Source organism: Centruroides sculpturatus, unplaced genomic scaffold (assembly GCF_000671375.1).
Source record: "Centruroides sculpturatus isolate CEXI.00-Female unplaced genomic scaffold, Cexi_2.0 scaffold855, whole genome shotgun sequence".
Taxonomy (NCBI): domain Eukaryota; kingdom Metazoa; phylum Arthropoda; class Arachnida; order Scorpiones; family Buthidae; genus Centruroides; species Centruroides sculpturatus.
The window spans coordinates 251,877-270,474 of record NW_019385080.1 but is presented as its reverse complement, the minus strand read 5'-3'; the positions used below and the strand labels follow the sequence as shown (position 1 = coordinate 270,474).

The following is an 18,598-nucleotide window of genomic DNA, read 5'->3' as shown; positions in this document are numbered from 1 at the left end:
GCGATAATTCGAAAATTTTCAGCCAAAAAAAAAAAAAAAAAAAATACACACTAAAGTTTAAAATGATAATGTTTAACTGTAATTTCGTCAACAATTCACAGTCCTAAAGAAATTATACATATCCATTAGACCAGGGTTGTCCAACCTTTTTTTCTAATGGGTCAAATTAGAAATTTACATTTATTCAGTGGACTGCAAAGGTACTTTATATATATATTTTTAAAAAGTTCAAATTGTGAATATCAAATTTTAATAACAAATATATAATTACATAAAATACTGTATTATTGACAGTAAACAAATTATAATATTGTCAATATCTGCATTTATGGTACTAATCATAATTTTAGGAATGTTGGTTAAATGGGAATTACTCAACCTATTTCTTTCACCAGTTTTGATCTTTTCATGCATGAAAAGAATTGTTCACAATAGTATGTTTTGCATGTGGAATAGTACAGTTTTCTAACATCAATTACATCATTACAACATCAAAATGTATCCAGTGAAATGAGAATTATTTTTACAACATTCTTTATCAAAATAAATGAAAACGCACCTAAAAATTTTAGGGTTCAATGGACCGTATAAAAATATTAAGTGGGCTGCAATGTGGCCGCAGGCTGGACATCCCTGCATTAGACTATCTTTTATAAAAAGTTTATAGTTTAAGTTTGAATAAATGTCATGAAACTAAATTTTTTTCTTCTAGGAAATATCTTCAGTGGAGTTATTTTAAGGTCATAATTATCATTAGGTATTATTTGATTAAGCTTAGCCTTATTTCATTCAGAAAATTCTTCTACATAATACATTGAATTAACAAAAGCAAACTTACAGAAATATAAATTTTATTACCTTCGCTTATGAAATTATTGTAGATCTTCATCATCAAATAAATCATCAAAATCTAAAAACATTAAATTAGAATATAATTAAAAATATATACAAAAAATTTATAGTTAAATTTTAAGCAATTTTAAAATCATTTTAATTATTATTTAGCTATAGTAATTATTGTATAATTAATAGTAATAAACATTAGTATTTTTCTTTGAAATTTCTTTTGTGTATAAACACTTTTTTAGATATGCTGGAAAATTTTGTAGCTGCTTTTAAAAAATCTTTTAATTTTTACAATAAATTATAAAATTCATTTATTGCAATATTAATTATATTTTTCAACTACAATAGTAAAAAACTACAAAATATGTATTTGCAAGTTCATACATGAAATATTTTATTCTATATCTTGAATTATAGGGGTAAAAATATTAATTAATAATTACAATAATTTCCATATTTATTATTATAAATATGTAAAGGTTATTGCTTTTAATGATTATTTTTTTAATTCTTTAGAATGTAAATAATTATTCTTATCCTAATAAAACTTAATTCTTTATGATTCAATCTTTAAAATGAGTATAATTTTAATTTCAATAAATGAAATTTATATTTTGGTAGCAAAACAAAATTTTGAATCAAAAGATCATGTATCAAATAACTATAAAATAATCAATTTAAAAATCATGCAGAAAATCAACATAAATTAAAAAAAAATGAACTAACTTTAACAATCATCATTTATACATTTAAAACTGAAATCACATTTTAAACACTGCTAGAAATATTGACTTTTTCTAGAAATAATTAATTTCATTTCTATAAATCCAGATGGATTAAATTAAAACAAAATGCTACATGATATTTTAAATAATAATATCATGTAAGATTTCCTATATATTGCCTATGTTTCCTATTAAAAAAATAATAAATCAGTAAAAAAGATGTTTCACTAGTATGCTACTGATTTCTAATAAAATATTAAAAAGTCAATAAATTCTTTTAGTTTGTTATTAATTATATACAAATTCAAACACAAAATTTTTATTGATTTGATCTTAAAATCAAAAACAAAATAACTTTCATAACAACTCTTTGGAATACATTCAATACATATTGTTTTAAATGGAAATAAATATGTAATGTATAATAATAAATATAGCTAATTAATTAATGAAATGCCATATTCTTTGTAGAATATAATCATGTAAAATTTGATATTTAAAAGTTAAAATTCATATTCTGCTTCCAAAAATGTTTAGAATATTTCAACTTTGTTTTTTACATATGTGTAAAATGAAGAAATACTGACACTATGATGTATCTATTAGCTCAGCATTACACATGCTGCATATAATACTAATTGTAAGGTTTTGTTTTAAGTTGTTTTATTTTATGCAAAATTGCACAATGTTTCTCTGGCATCAATAACTGGACATAACAGCATAATTTAACACATCTAATTGAGTAATTGATTTTTAAATATTAATTTAAATGTAACAGAACCTACTGGATCTTAATAACTCAAAATTTCCATTTAAAATGATTCAGACCAATAAATTCATTGTTAAAACAGATATATTGGACTAAAAATAACTTACTGGAATATAAATACTTAAAATAATCAAACACCTTAGTATTTCCAGCAACGAAGTATTTAATAAAATAAAAATGTTTTCGACTATATTTAATAGTCTTCTTCAGTTATGCCACTTTAAAACAAAAACGAACGTAAAATAGAACGCAAGCAATACAATGGTTTAAAAATTGAAAATTAATTACAACNCGTCGATGTTAAGCCTAACGAAGACTATTGTATCGTTAAAAATTATTTTTTTATTTTGTACAAACAATATATTGAAAAATATAAAAACAAAAAATTATACTTCAGAAGTTAATTTAGTATCAAAAACGTACAATATTTGAGTAGCCCAAGACAGCCAAAGATTGCAGCGCCACAGTACTGGCGAAAATTTAAATTTGCCTACTGGAATTCTTTCGGATAATCGACGCTCTACTGTAGTTAATACGTATATGAATTTGCACAGATACCTTTACGAAACTTCCGCTGGTTAGACTGGCATCTCGCTATGACGCAAAACTCGTCATCTCAGTCCAGGTTAAGATGAGTTTGAGGAACTCTACTGTATTCTCTGGAATTATAGCATGTGTATCGCTATTTCTGCTGCTCTTTATTTAGTCTATGTCTTTCTCGACCAATGAGAACACGGAGTTTTGGGTTGTCCATAAATTATGTCCGCATGTTTCTTGAAAATTTTACTCCCTCTTCCCCATTGTCCCAGTTTGCATGACCTCCCTTTCGGAAGTAAAAAAAAAACCCAACTCCCCTTGAACTTTTATCACTTTATGAACAATAAAATGCATAAACTGTATAAAATTTAGCGGACATCCGTTTTATCTGATTAAAGTTCAACCCTCTCCTCTCCCATGTCTGATCTCCCCTTTCCTCTCACGTTCGTAAACCAAGCCTTTACAGAAAAACATTTCAAAAGGTGCACTTCCCAAACAAATATCGATAAAACGTAATGTTACTTTGATGATAAGATGGCAAAAATTTCAATTTTTGAATTTTTCTGATATCTGATGATTAATCAAAAGAATGTTACAAAATGCACATTATTACCATGTTTAAAATATACTGTATATGGCATTTTTAGGAAATACTGGAGTTACCAGAAATACAACTATTATATTATACAATATTTCAAACCTGATTAATCTAACTTTAATATGTTTAAAGTTTTTTGGAAAAAAACCTTCAATTAAGTGTTGAGACATTACCTTCAGTCGTCCAGTAGATAAAACCACTGAACACTGGTCATGGGTTTGCGCCTCGCCTACGGGCTGGCAACGTGGAGTTTTCTGGGTTTCTTCACGTTTGTAACACCTAAATAAGATTAGTTTCTCTTAGAAAGTCCACCCGTAGGCATCCTCTCAGTAGATCGCCCGCATTGTCATATACTAACATGAAAAACAAAACATTATGCAATTATATAAAACAACACCATCATTAGTTAAAATTCCCCGATTTTCCCAAGACGAGAACCCTATCATTACTGGAAAAAAAAAATATATATATAAAAAAAGCATTTTAACTTATTTTTAAGTTTTTGCAAAATTAATGTATACTAAAAGTTTGAAAGACTATTTAATTACCATAATTTTAATTTAAGAAAACATATTTAATACATGAAATAATTTACATAAATTTCTTCATTTTCTAACAATAAAAGTTTATACATTAACTCCATTTCATATTCTGATGACACTCCTTTTATCTTAAGACGAAACTTCATATCTTTCGTTACCTAAAAATTGAATAATTGATTAATAATAATTTTATTAATACATTGAAATTGGAGAAATAGAGTAATGTCAGAAATTTTGTTATTGTATTTGTGAATATACTGTAATGGCTCTGATAATTTGAATATACATTGCATACAATGAGATTAGATTTTGCATTTTAAATTCTCTTAATTATTTTGTCTTGCAATTAAAAACAGAAGTTTGTTATAATTTCAAGTATTAGATTTTAGTTTTGAAAGAATTCAATAATTTTTACCATTTTAAATTATTGTAATTACATTACAATGTTCTCAGATAATAATTAAAGTATATTAAAATATTGGAAAACTGTTCAAATTTTACCATTACAACTTCTCAATACATGCACCTTGTGTCACACAGCACCCATCCAACCAATATTCAAATTTTTCCTACATTTGCTGCTGCCTATCTGTTGTCACACTTCCTACAACAGTCACAATTCTACAGCTACTGCATGTTGTACAATGATGAATAATTCTGACTTTGCAGACTGCATAACACAAAATGTCTTCTCTATTGTGGAGTTGTCATCATCTTTTACGGTGCTTCCCAGAGATAGTAGACAACAAGACATCCGAATGTAACACAGACAGTTACTCTATCAATTGATGTACATCATATACTTCTTGGATAATAATTAACATAATTATAGTCATTTAAAATGGTAGCATTCTTTTTGGAAGACCCTGCATTACTATGTGGCTATTTTAATTTTTCATTATAGATTTGGCAATTTTTTTTCTAAAATTGAAACAGTATGTTATTAGCTTAGAACAGTGATTCTCAACCTTTTTTTCGTCATGGTACACTTTTAATAATTTAAAAATTTGGCAGCCCTTTGGTAAGTACTGCAGGACAACCGGTGATGTCATAACAGTGATTTTTAAATGCGGTTGGTTATTTAGGTCACATTTTCTAAATGCATTGGTAACTACTGGCAGCTACTGGTAACACTGCTTACAATTTCCAAATGCACTTTAAGAAGATAGAACTGATTGAACTACTTGTCTGACATCACTCATGTATGGGTATTTGCAGTGGTGACACTTCAAAAATCTTGTGACACATTAAAGTACTGTGGCACAGTGGTTGAGAATCACTGACTTAGAGAAATAACTATTTCACTAAATAAATCACCAAAAGACAACCTTTAAGCAGCAGTATCTTAAAATTTGTCTAATAATTGATTTAAAGCAAACAAAACATTTTTAAAATTCTTATAATAAAAAGACATTTCTACAAATACACATTTCTAAAAACATTTTTCATCCATGCCAACATAACAGTCAGTNAATTCACATTTAAAAGTAAAAATTTACATATTTCTTATATCCTTTATTTACAGCAAGGAAAATGGATTTCACTGAAGCATGGGATGATACATGTTCATATATAGGTTTGGCTGCAAGAATTGGAAATATAACTGAATTTCGTAAATTAGTTGAAGCAGGAAATCCAGTTGATGCACCAGATAATAGAGGATGGCGACCATTACATGAAGCAGCTGCTGAACCTAAAGATTTGCGATGTTTAGAAGAATTATTAAAGCATAGTATTTATATAAATTAGTAATTATATTAATTACTGAATGTAGAAATAAATGAATTATTTAAATAATTCAGCAACTATATAGAAACATATTTGCATGTATATTAAGTATATAGCAATTGTAAATGATATTGAAAGCTGCTTTATTTTCATTTTTTATGAAAATATCTTAAACATTTTGTAAACTTTGCATAATGATACTAAAGAAAATATTAAAAACTGCTTTACTTTAAGATATTTTTATGAGAAATGAAAATATCTTAAAGTAAAGTAGTTTTTAATATTTTATATAAATGATTCTTAAAATTTGAACTGAATGAACTTAATAGTAAGTAAAATTAGTATCAACCTCAAAATTAGTATTGTCTTTAGTGTCATTATGCAAATTTTCAAATATACTAAGATTTTCGTATTTATTTTTCTATTATTTTATCAAGTATTATTGTTTATTATTCATTGATATGCTTGGCACAAATAAATCTTTATTATTATTATTATTATAACTTTTCTTAAATCTTTATTAGGAATTATATGAAATGGTCTAAATTGAGAAATAGTATTCTTAATTTATATTTTAATGTGTGAAATTGATGATAATTTCTTGATTAAACTTTTTTGTGATTTTCTGTTTTATTAATTCCACTATTTAGAATATTCATAATCAGACATAGATTAAAATATGAAATAATGATAGTCACACATCTGCCAATTTGGCAGACATATGTGTTAAGGTATTGTTTCTAGTTCACCAGATTGCATGCTCAAATCCTGCTCCAGGCATGGGATGCTTGTTTGTCAAACTTTAATGGGAATTGTTTAACACTTAAGAGAGTTACTTTAAAGCCACTAAAAAGTACACAAAATTAACAAACTAACTAAAATAACTGAAATGATAGGAGGGATATCATAATGCAAATAATTAAAAAAAATGCATAAAGTTAGGTTATTTAAAAGCATTTATAAGTATATTAAACAATTGATATATATTCTCTGAAAAATGATTGTATACGTGACCTTATGTTTCTATTCTAAATCTGTACTTGTTTATATACAAATATACACATAAGATGTATTGTATGTACAAGGTCTGATTGAAAAGTATCCAACCTTATTTTCTTTTCTTTGCAAGTATTTACAAACTGGGGAGGAGACTATGTTGTCATTTGACCTTGGACCCTACTGCATTTATGTGAATTTGGAGAGTCCATCCTACCCTGCAATATATTGACTGTTTTTTTCAACCACCAGGATATAGTTCAGCATGAGTATGCCTGTCATGAACAAACTGTGACAAATGAATACTTCCTGACTGTTTTATGTCACCTATGAGATGCTGTTAGGTGCAAGAGACCACAGCTGTGGCAGTCTGGTGACTGGTTCATTCATCACAACAATGGTCCGGTCCATGTATCACATCTCAACCAGACATTCCTTGAAAAACAAAGTATTGCACAAGTTCAACAGCCTCCTTATTCCCCAGACATGGCTTTGGCTGACTTTTGGCTCTTTCCCAAACTGAAGATACCACTCAAAGGAGAGATTTCAAGACATGGAGGAGATCAAGATTAACATGACAAAGCATCTGATAGTGATCCCGATAAATGACTTTGAAACATGCTTCCAACAGTGGAAGCATTGCTGATAGAAGTGTACAAACTCAGAAGGAAGCCTATTTTGAAGGGAACTAGTGTTTGAGCCTAATAGATACATAGGTGTTTTTTACTGGCCTCAGGTCAGATACTTTTTGATCAGACATTGTATACAGGGTGTATCAGAATGACGTTTTAAAAATTTGGGGGATTGTAAAGGATGAAATTTTGAACGTTTTAATATAAGAACCTATAGCCAGAAATTTGAACTAAAGTGTCTACAGTGGTAGGAAGTGCTTGACCGTCCTTCACTTTGGTAGCTACCTTCTGTTGTCCCTAGGAGGGATAGGGACAACAGATGTGACTGGGACCTTATTTATGTTGATTCTGTTATGTCTGTTATTATCAGGAAGTCTGTTATGGTCAGGAGAGTCTTTCCTGTTGTAGAGGATGTTGAAGATTGTCAGACATCTGTATGTGATCCGCATTTGGTATTTGTTGGCGATTTCTGTGTACAACGATCAAATGTACAAGTTAAGTGTGACTGGGACATGTGTTTCACCATCTGGTTTGTCATCGGCTATTGCTTGAGCGGTGGATGCGTGTCGTGATCGGTGATATCGCTCAATCAAACAATGGGTCAGATTAGGTTGCTATGAATTAATGTACATTAATTCAGTGGCTAGAGCTTGTGAGATGGACGAATGGGAAAATTCCCTCCTAATTAAAATATTAAATGCTGCTGTCTTGTATGGGAATGGTATCCCTGTGTGTGCAGCCTCTGCATACATTCCTGTGTGCAGCCTCTGCATACATGTGTATGCAGAGGCTGCACAAGGTTTGTGGTATACCAATGTGTGGACAGTGGATCCTTCATTACAATAAAAATATATTTTTATTTTCTAATTTTATATTTTTTAAATAACTTTATTTTTTTTCTTCCTGCATTTCTTTCTTTTTTCTATATTCAGCAGCTTTATAGAGTGTAATCTCAACAAATATGGTGCTTCTTTTGACTTTCAAATGTTTCTAAATATATCTTTTTTGTGAAATCATGTTTATTCTGTTATTTACATGATATTTTATTTTAAAATATGTATATGTATATAAAGTTATATTTAAAACATTTAAAACAAAATTAAACTACAGAAATTCTTTCTTCAATTTACAGAAGATACAGATGTTAATTGGCAAACTCATGAAGGAGAAACAGCATTATTGCTGGCTTGTAAACGAAGATGTAGAACCAACAAAAAACCTTTAGAAGCCGTAAAATTGTTATTGAAATATAAAGCTGATCCTAATATAGCAGATAATGAAGAAGAAACACCTCTGTTAGCAGGTATCTTTTATTTAGTGTATTAATTAAATTCTCATATTTTTTGTAATTCTGTAAAATTATTTTATAGCTACTCGTTCTGGATTTGCTCCAGTAGTATTAGAACTTTTAAATAATGGTAAAGCTGATCCAAATAAAGTCGACTGTAGCGGTTGGGGTTCCTTGCATGAAGCAGCCATGCTTGGTAGAGCCGACATTGTCATTTCTCTGTTGACGGCAGGTGCAAAAATTAGTATTCGAGATGAATGTGAAATGACACCAATATTTACAGCTGCACAACATGGGAAGATAGAATGCTTAAAAATTCTGCTAGATGCTGCCAAAGAAAGAGGTAATTCTTTACATCACCAATTATATGCATAAAAATTTAAAAAGATATGAGCAATTATTTATTGTGACATTGTCACAGTGCCAGGCTGCAAATTTTGTTAAATATATTAACATATTAATTTCATATTAACATATAACATATTAATTTCATATTAAATATATTAACATATTTTGATTTCATTTAAATTAACTTTGCTTATATTAGTGTGTAATATTTAATCACTAAGTATTTAAAATAATCAAACACCTTAGTATTTCCAGCAACGAAGTATTTAATAAAATAAAAACGTTTTTGACTATAATAGTCTTCTTCAGTTAAGCCACTTTAAAACAAAAATGAATGTAAAATAGAATGCAAGCAATACAATGGTTTAAAAATTGAAAATTAATTACAACAAAATAAAAATAAAATAAAACATAAAAACAAAATTAAATTACAATAAAATATTAAGAAAATTAATCGTGGTAAAGAATTAAATTAAATAAAGTATTAAGAAAATTAATCGTCATGGTAAAAAGATTTCCATTCAAAAGATAGACTTTCTGCGTCTCTATGGTTGACGCATCCTTTGTTAATATGGGGGCCTTGTAAATTTCACGTTTTTCAATATGTTTAAGTACTTGTTTGTTGGTGGCTGTCCTAATTATGAATGCTTTGTCCCAATGTACATTAATATCTTGATGTTTAGTGAAGACTGCAAGGACGGTGCTGTCCACGTTTTTAGTAATAGAATACTTAAGTTCTTTAAGCCTCTGTTTTAAAAGTCTCATAGTGGTACCAACGTAAACGAGATCTGAATTAAAATGGCAGTCACTTAAAGGATCTCGTTTACTTTTGACAAAGACAAAAGTCAGAAGCGCATTCCAGACTTCAGCAGAGTTCAATACAGTAATACCCCAAACTTATGCGATAGGTGGGACCGAATGATAACCACATAAGTCGGGGTATAATTTTGCAATTGTGTAAAATCCAAGTCGGATGTACGTAAGCTAATAAATGTTCTCGTTAATCTTATCTCATCTTTTGATTCATTCACGGTTACAAGAAATCATCACTTAGAGTCTCTCAAGTCTCTGTAGATATAACAAACACAGAAATAAATAACACAAAATAAATTGTAGCTATGTGTCGATTCCGCGCTACACATCCGAACATGTAAGCTGAACAATAGTGTGGGGGGAGTGAGTAATCAAAAGTTGTATGGCGCTCAAACAAAAGACGAATCGACGAGATTTGAAAAATCGCGTAACTCCGGGTTCGCGTAAGTCAAGGTATTACTGTATGCATCTTTCGTTACCTCAGCGTGCGTTGCTTGTGATATTTTATTATCTTAATTAACTAATCGAGCGCACCAGGCACTCTTCGTGAGTTTAGAACCCATAAGAACCTGCGCAGATTTCTTTACCAAGTCTTTCAATTAATGCATTGAAAGACTTGATAAAGAAATTTGAAGAGACAGAATCCTTAGCAGTTCATCCTGATAGAGAGCAAAAACCAGTGTCTGCACAGACAGTTAGTGTTGTTGCGATTGCACTCATTGAAACTTCTAACCCCCAGATCTAACCCTGTGTGACTTTTTCCTGTGGGGTTATTAAAGTCCAAGGTCTATCTTGGTGGTGTCCCCAACTTGATGACCTTGAAGGACAACATTTCTCAAACTGTGATGAACATTCCTGCAGACATGTTACATTCCACCGTAGAGAACATGGTGTTCAGGATGCAATATATTGTCCAGCAGGATGGTGGTCACATTGAAAGAGGGAGAAAGTTATTTGCTGATTAATTAAACTTTCATTATTGCACTGAAACCTCTGTCTGATTATTCATTCGTGTGTTTGTTAATTGCAACTGGGTTTTATGTAAATTCTTACTGTTTTGCTACAACAGCGCCAAATCCACCCCTACTGAAAAATTTAGGTACTACTTTTTTCTTTACAGAATCTCTTTCCCATGTCATTTTTAGTCACTCTCTCAAATTTGGCAATAGTCCAGCTGTTAGATTGTTCTACAGATGTCTCTGAGTACCATCAGTTTAGAAAAAATGAACTAATTAATATATTATTATATAGGGTGTTTTTTTATATTAATAGTTCATTTTATGTGACGAAGGTCCTGATTTTTCCGAAATTCTTGTTTTTTTTATAATAAAGCCGTGAAGTTTCATTTGTCACTTTTTTCTTTCCTGAAGCAAATGTTGGTTGCAGAAGATCGCATCCAAAACTCCTCGTTTCGCTTTTGAACTCCTTTCAAAATCTGAATCATTCGCTACAATTTGATCAACGATTTTGGATATCTTACCAAACTTTTACTAAGGAAATCCATAGAAAAATTTTTTGGGTTCTTAGTTTTCAGAATCTCTATTTTCCAGTTCCACATGAATTCCTTGTTCTACCAGTTCTTGAAGGTCGTTGTTGATAAGACTCGACAGAAACCTGCAGTAACTCCTCAACATCCTGTTCGTCTACATCTCCTAGTCCTGCTATATCGATTACAGTAGGTTGAGTTTGGTCAACCCTAACGATACAGCAATAGGCTCTTCTCGTTGAGAATTCTTGGATACCTTCAGCCATAACTTCTTCCACACTTCGTTCGTGGATTTATCAGTTAATTCTTGCAAAACGAAGTCGATATTGCCTATAGTATCCATGACATTATATTTTTTTCCAAAATTCCAAAATAAACATACATTTAAAGAAAGTACACCTTTTTGCCACTTTTTGCTGATTGGTTTGTGTTCGCAAATAATCGTATTATATACGAATCAATGAAATGCTGCGATAATTTAAATCGGCGTAAATTTTGAGTTTTTTTTTAAGGCTTCAAGCAGACCACGTTATATCGAGACAGCGTTAAGCGGGATCTTACTGTACTTCAATATTACAATTTTTTATAGATAATCATTTGACAAACAGCTGATGATTCATACATGACAGACAAAAATCCATTACAGTTTAATTTATATAATGTAGATTTTGAGATTATATATGTGTGTAAACCTTCTCCTAAATTGACAGATTCAAAATGTGATATTTGGTTAAAATATATTCAGGCATTTTCCCATGATGCAACAATAAACATCCAAACTGACATACAGACTGATCATTACAGTTTTATTTATATAGATTCATGAGTTTTCCACTTTAAAAAAAATATATAATAATTAAAATTTCAAGAGAAAATAATTTTCTTTAAAAAATATCAACCACAAAAGTGTAATGTTATCATTCCACTGTTTCAAGAAATTTGATAAAACAGAACAACAACACTATTTCCATTTTTCCCCTCTCTTTCAAAAACCTAACAGACTAAAAACACTGCAAAAATTTTAAGCAAAAAAAACTGTGCATTGATATTACTAATTGCATTAATGTTACTAAACATTAATTTAAACTGTGATGATGATGAAAATCTATTTCTTAAAATAAATTTGCATCACCACCACAGTTAAACAAAAGTATAAATAAAAATAGGTAAACAATCTAAAACTTCAAAAATAAGTCATTACTGACAACATTATTGCTAAGTGAAGAGATTGCAATAGTTAAAATAAAAAATCATCAAATGTAGTCCATAGAACATTAGACTAATATTTTGTAATGAATCAGTTTCAAAATTTATAATGATGAACTTCAGAGTTTGAAAAGAGAAAGAATATAAACAAGGTGTATAAACTATACAATTAAATCTGTTGTTTTTCTAACAGTATGATGATGTTTCTGTTCAAAAAGAGATGAAAACACTTATTTTGTAAATGGGAATAGAATGCAGAATGCAAAATGTTTCTGTAAAATGAAAGAAATTATTCTAGAGAAATGTTTGTCACCAACTATTTACTTTTTTCATCTCTTTCAAAAAGCCTGTATTCTTCTCATAATAAATTATAAAACGGTTATGTAAAATATTCAAAATCATACAATTTTTATTTAATTAAAACAATTATTCACTACACACTTTGTAAAGATACTGGATTGGCATAGAAGCTCACACCATTGAAAATTTGACATTAAATAATGTTGGCCAAAAAAAATCAATACAGCTTGATCCTCACACCAAATGTTGAATAGTAGGAAGGAAAACTCACTGAGTGTGGCATTATTAATAGAACCGCTATACCGTTGGAGAATCCCTTAACAGGGATGTTCGATTTTAAACTTTTGTTCGCCTAAAGATGACAATCATAGATTCAGTGAAAGTGCTAGCAGTACAAAAAAGCTATTAATAACGCCGTACTCAGTGAGTTTTCCTTCCTACTAAAAAAAAAAAATTGAATACATTGGTCCTATTGCACAAAATGAATTAAAATAGAGAATAACTCATATCTGATATATCATAGTGAACTTTTTGTTAATGAACAGCAAACAAAAAGTTAATTGCATCAATGCCAAAAGATGAAGCTACCCAGTAATAAAAGTTAAAGATGAACTTATTATATTTTAGAAATCTCAAAACATTAATAAAAAATCCAGTAACATTTAAAATTTTGGTGGTGCCATCTGTTGATATTTTATTAAAGAAAACTTTTTATGTTTTTAATTATTATAAAATTGCAATAAATTTAATTTTGAGAATAGGGATGGGTTTTATAAAAAATTTTAAATGCTAATAACAAGTAAAATCATCATTAAGTCAGATCCTACTTGAGATACGACACCTCCCCCTTTATATTCCCACCCACTTGACCTTTAACCATCAAAATTTAATAGCATCAATTCCCCTAATGCAGAAACCTCCCTGCAAAATTTCAGAAATTTTTGATGAAAAGCACATTAGTTATTAAGCTTTGAAGAGGATGAACAAAATCATACCTCCATCACACACACACTAACATCCATACATACAGAAAAAATCCCCGAATTTTTTTACATTTCAGTTTCAAGGTCCCAAGTCCAAAACTAAAAATTTTGAAAGGTCATTTTTTGACTGATTGCCATACTTTCCCTCTGTTTTATATAATAGCCAGAAAATAAAAGTTGCTTTAAAGTTCGTCATAACTATAAAATAATGTTTTCATTTTCAATTTATTTACCATGTACAGTACATTGTATTTACTAATATTTAAACTTTAAATAACAAAAACATTTAAATTTTGAATAATCTATACAAGTCTATGTAGTATTTTTTTGTTAGGCATATATACAACACAAGGCAATAACTATTGCCTCACTTTGTATATACTTCTGAGTACTGTAAGGTCTCGTTTTATGCGGTGGATATGTTCTACAGAAAAGCGCATATAAAAAATTCGCATAAAAAAAGACTTTACTTGCCTTGAAAAAGTAGGNTTTTAAAATTCTTATAATAAAAAGACATTTCTACAAATACACATTTCTAAAAACATTTTTCATCCATGCCAACATAACAGTCAGTTCTAAACTAAGAGATTTTTATCTCATTACTTTAATAAATATGAAAGACAGCTTCATCAATACATTTTAGATGTAAAATTTAATCCAAATATATACGTATGAATATATTTAAATATTGATAACACAATTCCAAATAATGAAGTAAATATCAGTATTTAGAAGTGTGTTTAGTAAATAGAAGTTTTGTAAAATGGTTTCAATTTTGTTACTTGGTGAATAAAAACATTGTATAATGTTTATGAAAGCTTTAGAATAGGAATGTAATACTATAGATCAAATGACAGAGAACTAAAATAATATACAAAATCCCATCAATGTTTATGTATTTATTTTCAAATACTGTATGAAGGAAATTGTATAACTTTTCAGAAAACCATGTATCATTGATTCAATTATTGGTTACAACTTTATTTTACAAAGCATAAATGTGTTTTAAACATCACATTCAATTCTAAATCCTATTACAGTTATATTCAACCCAATCAGATACATACATATATTTTTATATTTGTCTCATCAATAATCAATTGAAACTGTCTTCTTTTGCTTTAGAATATTTTTGAAAAATAATTTTACTTTATTTTTATTATATTTTTATTTTAATTATGTTTATTGCTTTGAAATACTTTTACTATAATATAAAAAATCAAAATTCTCCTAAAGATTTATTCACTAATCAGTTTTTCTATTTTTTAAAAAAATATATTTACTAAATGATTCTCTTCATCTAACAATTTCATTTCATGTCATTTTAGTAATGTTTGAATTAAGAAGTGTTTACTTTATCAACAATGAAAAAATGTAAAAATGTGTTTACATTGAAAGTTTAGCTAATATTTATTTATGTTCATATTATAAACTAGTTTATCAAATAATTAGTAACAAATAGCAAATATTTTTTCTGTTCTATAGTACATCAAATTAGTTTATTTTATAATTTTCATTTGAAATATAACAAGTTTGAAAAATTTTAAATCTCTTCTAATTCAATCATTATATTAAAGAATATAAATTAAAATTTTTATTATATTTGCAAAATGTATTAAAAATTTATTTAAATGGTACTTTGAATAAATAATAATAGTTCTTGCAGTGAGAACTGTTCTAATTTATTCAAAACACAGTTTATGAAATTTAGTATTAAATAATTATTTTTAATGGCATTAGTTTGGTATTAGTCTTACAAAAAAATTAATTATATAAAAATCTGGGCTTGAAAAATCCTAAATCATTTTGTTGATTTTTATGGTGTTAAGGCATTGTTGTAATTTATCAGGTTATTAGTTCAATCTTATTTCAAACATGAGTTTATTTTTGGCAGATGCTCTTGGAATTGTTTTCAGCCATAAAAAAAAAAAAAAATACACACTAAAGTTTAAAATGATAATGTTTAACTGTAATTTCGTCAACAATTCACAGTCCTAAAGAAATTATACATATCCATTAGACCAGGGTTGTCCAACCTTTTTTTCTAATGGGTCAAATTAGAAATTTACATTTATTCAGTGGACTGCAAAGGTACTTTATATATATATTTTTAAAAAGTTCAAATTGTGAATATCAAATTTTAATAACAAATATATAATTACATAAAATACTGTATTATTGACAGTAAACAAATTATAATATTGTCAATATCTGCATTTATGGTACTAATCATAATTTTAGGAATGTTGGTTAAATGGGAATTACTCAACCTATTTCTTTCACCAGTTTTGATCTTTTCATGCATGAAAAGAATTGTTCACAATAGTATGTTTTGCATGTGGAATAGTACAGTTTTCTAACATCAATTACATCATTACAACATCAAAATGTATCCAGTGAAATGAGAATTATTTTTACAACATTCTTTATCAAAATAAATGAAAACGCACCTAAAAATTTTAGGGTTCAATGGACCGTATAAAAATATTAAGTGGGCTGCAATGTGGCCGCAGGCTGGACATCCCTGCATTAGACTATCTTTTATAAAAAGTTTATAGTTTAAGTTTGAATAAATGTCATGAAACTAAATTTTTTTCTTCTAGGAAATATCTTCAGTGGAGTTATTTTAAGGTCATAATTATCATTAGGTATTATTTGATTAAGCTTAGCCTTATTTCATTCAGAAAATTCTTCTACATAATACATTGAATTAACAAAAGCAAACTTACAGAAATATAAATTTTATTACCTTCGCTTATGAAATTATTGTAGATCTTCATCATCAAATAAATCATCAAAATCTAAAAACATTAAATTAGAATATAATTAAAAATATATACAAAAAATTTATAGTTAAATTTTAAGCAATTTTAAAATCATTTTAATTATTATTTAGCTATAGTAATTATTGTATAATTAATAGTAATAAACATTAGTATTTTTCTTTGAAATTTCTTTTGTGTATAAACACTTTTTTAGATATGCTGGAAAATTTTGTAGCTGCTTTTAAAAAATCTTTTAATTTTTACAATAAATTATAAAATTCATTTATTGCAATATTAATTATATTTTTCAACTACAATAGTAAAAAACTACAAAATATGTATTTGCAAGTTCATACATGAAATATTTTATTCTATATCTTGAATTATAGGGGTAAAAATATTAATTAATAATTACAATAATTTCCATATTTATTATTATAAATATGTAAAGGTTATTGCTTTTAATGATTATTTTTTTAATTCTTTAGAATGTAAATAATTATTCTTATCCTAATAAAACTTAATTCTTTATGATTCAATCTTTAAAATGAGTATAATTTTAATTTCAATAAATGAAATTTATATTTTGGTAGCAAAACAAAATTTTGAATCAAAAGATCATGTATCAAATAACTATAAAATAATCAATTTAAAAATCATGCAGAAAATCAACATAAATTAAAAAAAAATGAACTAACTTTAACAATCATCATTTATACATTTAAAACTGAAATCACATTTTAAACACTGCTAGAAATATTGACTTTTTCTAGAAATAATTAATTTCATTTCTATAAATCCAGATGGATTAAATTAAAACAAAATGCTACATGATATTTTAAATAATAATATCATGTAAGATTTCCTATATATTGCCTATGTTTCCTATTAAAAAAATAATAAATCAGTAAAAAAGATGTTTCACTAGTATGCTACTGATTTCTAATAAAATATTAAAAAGTCAATAAATTCTTTTAGTTTGTTATTAATTATATACAAATTCAAACACAAAATTTTTATTGATTTGATCTTAAAATCAAAAACAAAATAACTTTCATAACAACTCTTTGGAATACATTCAATACATATTGTTTTAAATGGAAATAAATATGTAATGTATAATAATAAATATAGCTAATTAATTAATGAAATGCCATATTCTTTGTAGAATATAATCATGTAAAATTTGATATTTAAAAGTTAAAATTCATATTCTGCTTCCAAAAATGTTTAGAATATTTCAACTTTGTTTTTTACATATGTGTAAAATGAAGAAATACTGACACTATGATGTATCTATTAGCTCAGCATTACACATGCTGCATATAATACTAATTGTAAGGTTTTGTTTTAAGTTGTTTTATTTTATGCAAAATTGCACAATGTTTCTCTGGCATCAATAACTGGACATAACAGCATAATTTAACACATCTAATTGAGTAATTGATTTTTAAATATTAATTTAAATGTAACAGAACCTACTGGATCTTAATAACTCAAAATTTCCATTTAAAATGATTCAGACCAATAAATTCATTGTTAAAACAGATATATTGGACTAAAAATAACTTACTGGAATATAAATACTTAAAATAATCAAACACCTTAGTATTTCCAGCAACGAAGTATTTAATAAAATAAAAATGTTTTCGACTATATTTAATAGTCTTCTTCAGTTATGCCACTTTAAAACAAAAACGAACGTAAAATAGAACGCAAGCAATACAATGGTTTAAAAATTGAAAATTAATTACAACAAAATAAAAATAAAATAAAACATAAAAACAAAATTAAATTACAATAAAATATTAAGAAAATTAATCGTGGTAAAGAATTAAATTAAATAAAGTATTAAGAAAATTAATCGTCATGGTAAAAAGATTTCCATGCGAAAGATAGACTTTCTGCGTCTCTATGGTTGATGCATCCTTTGTTAATATGGGCCTTGTAAATTTCAAGTTTTTCAATATGTTTAAGTACTTGTTTGTTGGTGGCTGTCCTAATTATGGATGCTTTGTCCCAATGTACATTAATAT

General features: G+C 27.6%; 2 protein-coding genes and 1 long non-coding RNA gene across 3 annotated transcripts in view; 1 reads left to right on the top strand and 2 right to left on the bottom strand.

The window, feature by feature from the left end:
• LOC111634352 overlaps positions 1–911 on the bottom strand; it is a 6,273-nt gene extending 5,362 nt beyond the window's left edge. The window contains exon 1 of the long non-coding RNA XR_002758189.1: positions 859–911. This is a non-coding gene — a long non-coding RNA (uncharacterized LOC111634352). The remainder of the gene's footprint in view (positions 1–858) is intronic.
• A 3,103-nt stretch (positions 912–4,014) lies between these two features.
• The window catches only part of LOC111634351 (COP9 signalosome complex subunit 9), a 50,915-nt gene continuing 36,331 nt past the window's right edge, over positions 4,015–18,598 (bottom strand). Inside the window, exons 4-5 of the mRNA XM_023379106.1 lie at positions 16,547–16,598; positions 4,015–4,175 (exon numbers count right to left, since the gene is read on the bottom strand). Coding sequence (XP_023234874.1) covers positions 16,561–16,598 — 38 coding nt within the window. The 3' untranslated portion in view covers positions 4,015–4,175; positions 16,547–16,560. The remainder of the gene's footprint in view (positions 4,176–16,546; positions 16,599–18,598) is intronic.
• On the top strand, positions 5,546–9,112 carry LOC111634350 (ankyrin repeat and SOCS box protein 3-like). The gene is made up of 3 exons (XM_023379105.1): positions 5,546–5,749; positions 8,506–8,676; positions 8,744–9,112. The coding sequence occupies exons 1-3, from the start codon at positions 5,551–5,553 to the stop codon at positions 9,034–9,036; spliced, it is 663 nt and encodes a 220-aa protein (XP_023234873.1). The 5' UTR covers positions 5,546–5,550; the 3' UTR covers positions 9,037–9,112.

Excerpts from the sequence above, each read along its gene's own strand:
- LOC111634350 (XM_023379105.1), top strand. The coding sequence starts at position 5,551 with ATGGATTTCACTGAAGCATGGGATGATACATGTTCATATATAGGTTTG. Across the intron at positions 5,750-8,505 it reads AGAAGAATTATTAAAGCATA|AAGATACAGATGTTAATTGG; the intron begins GTATTTATATAA and ends TTCAATTTACAG. Across the intron at positions 8,677-8,743 it reads AGAAACACCTCTGTTAGCAG|CTACTCGTTCTGGATTTGCT; the intron begins GTATCTTTTATT and ends ATTATTTTATAG.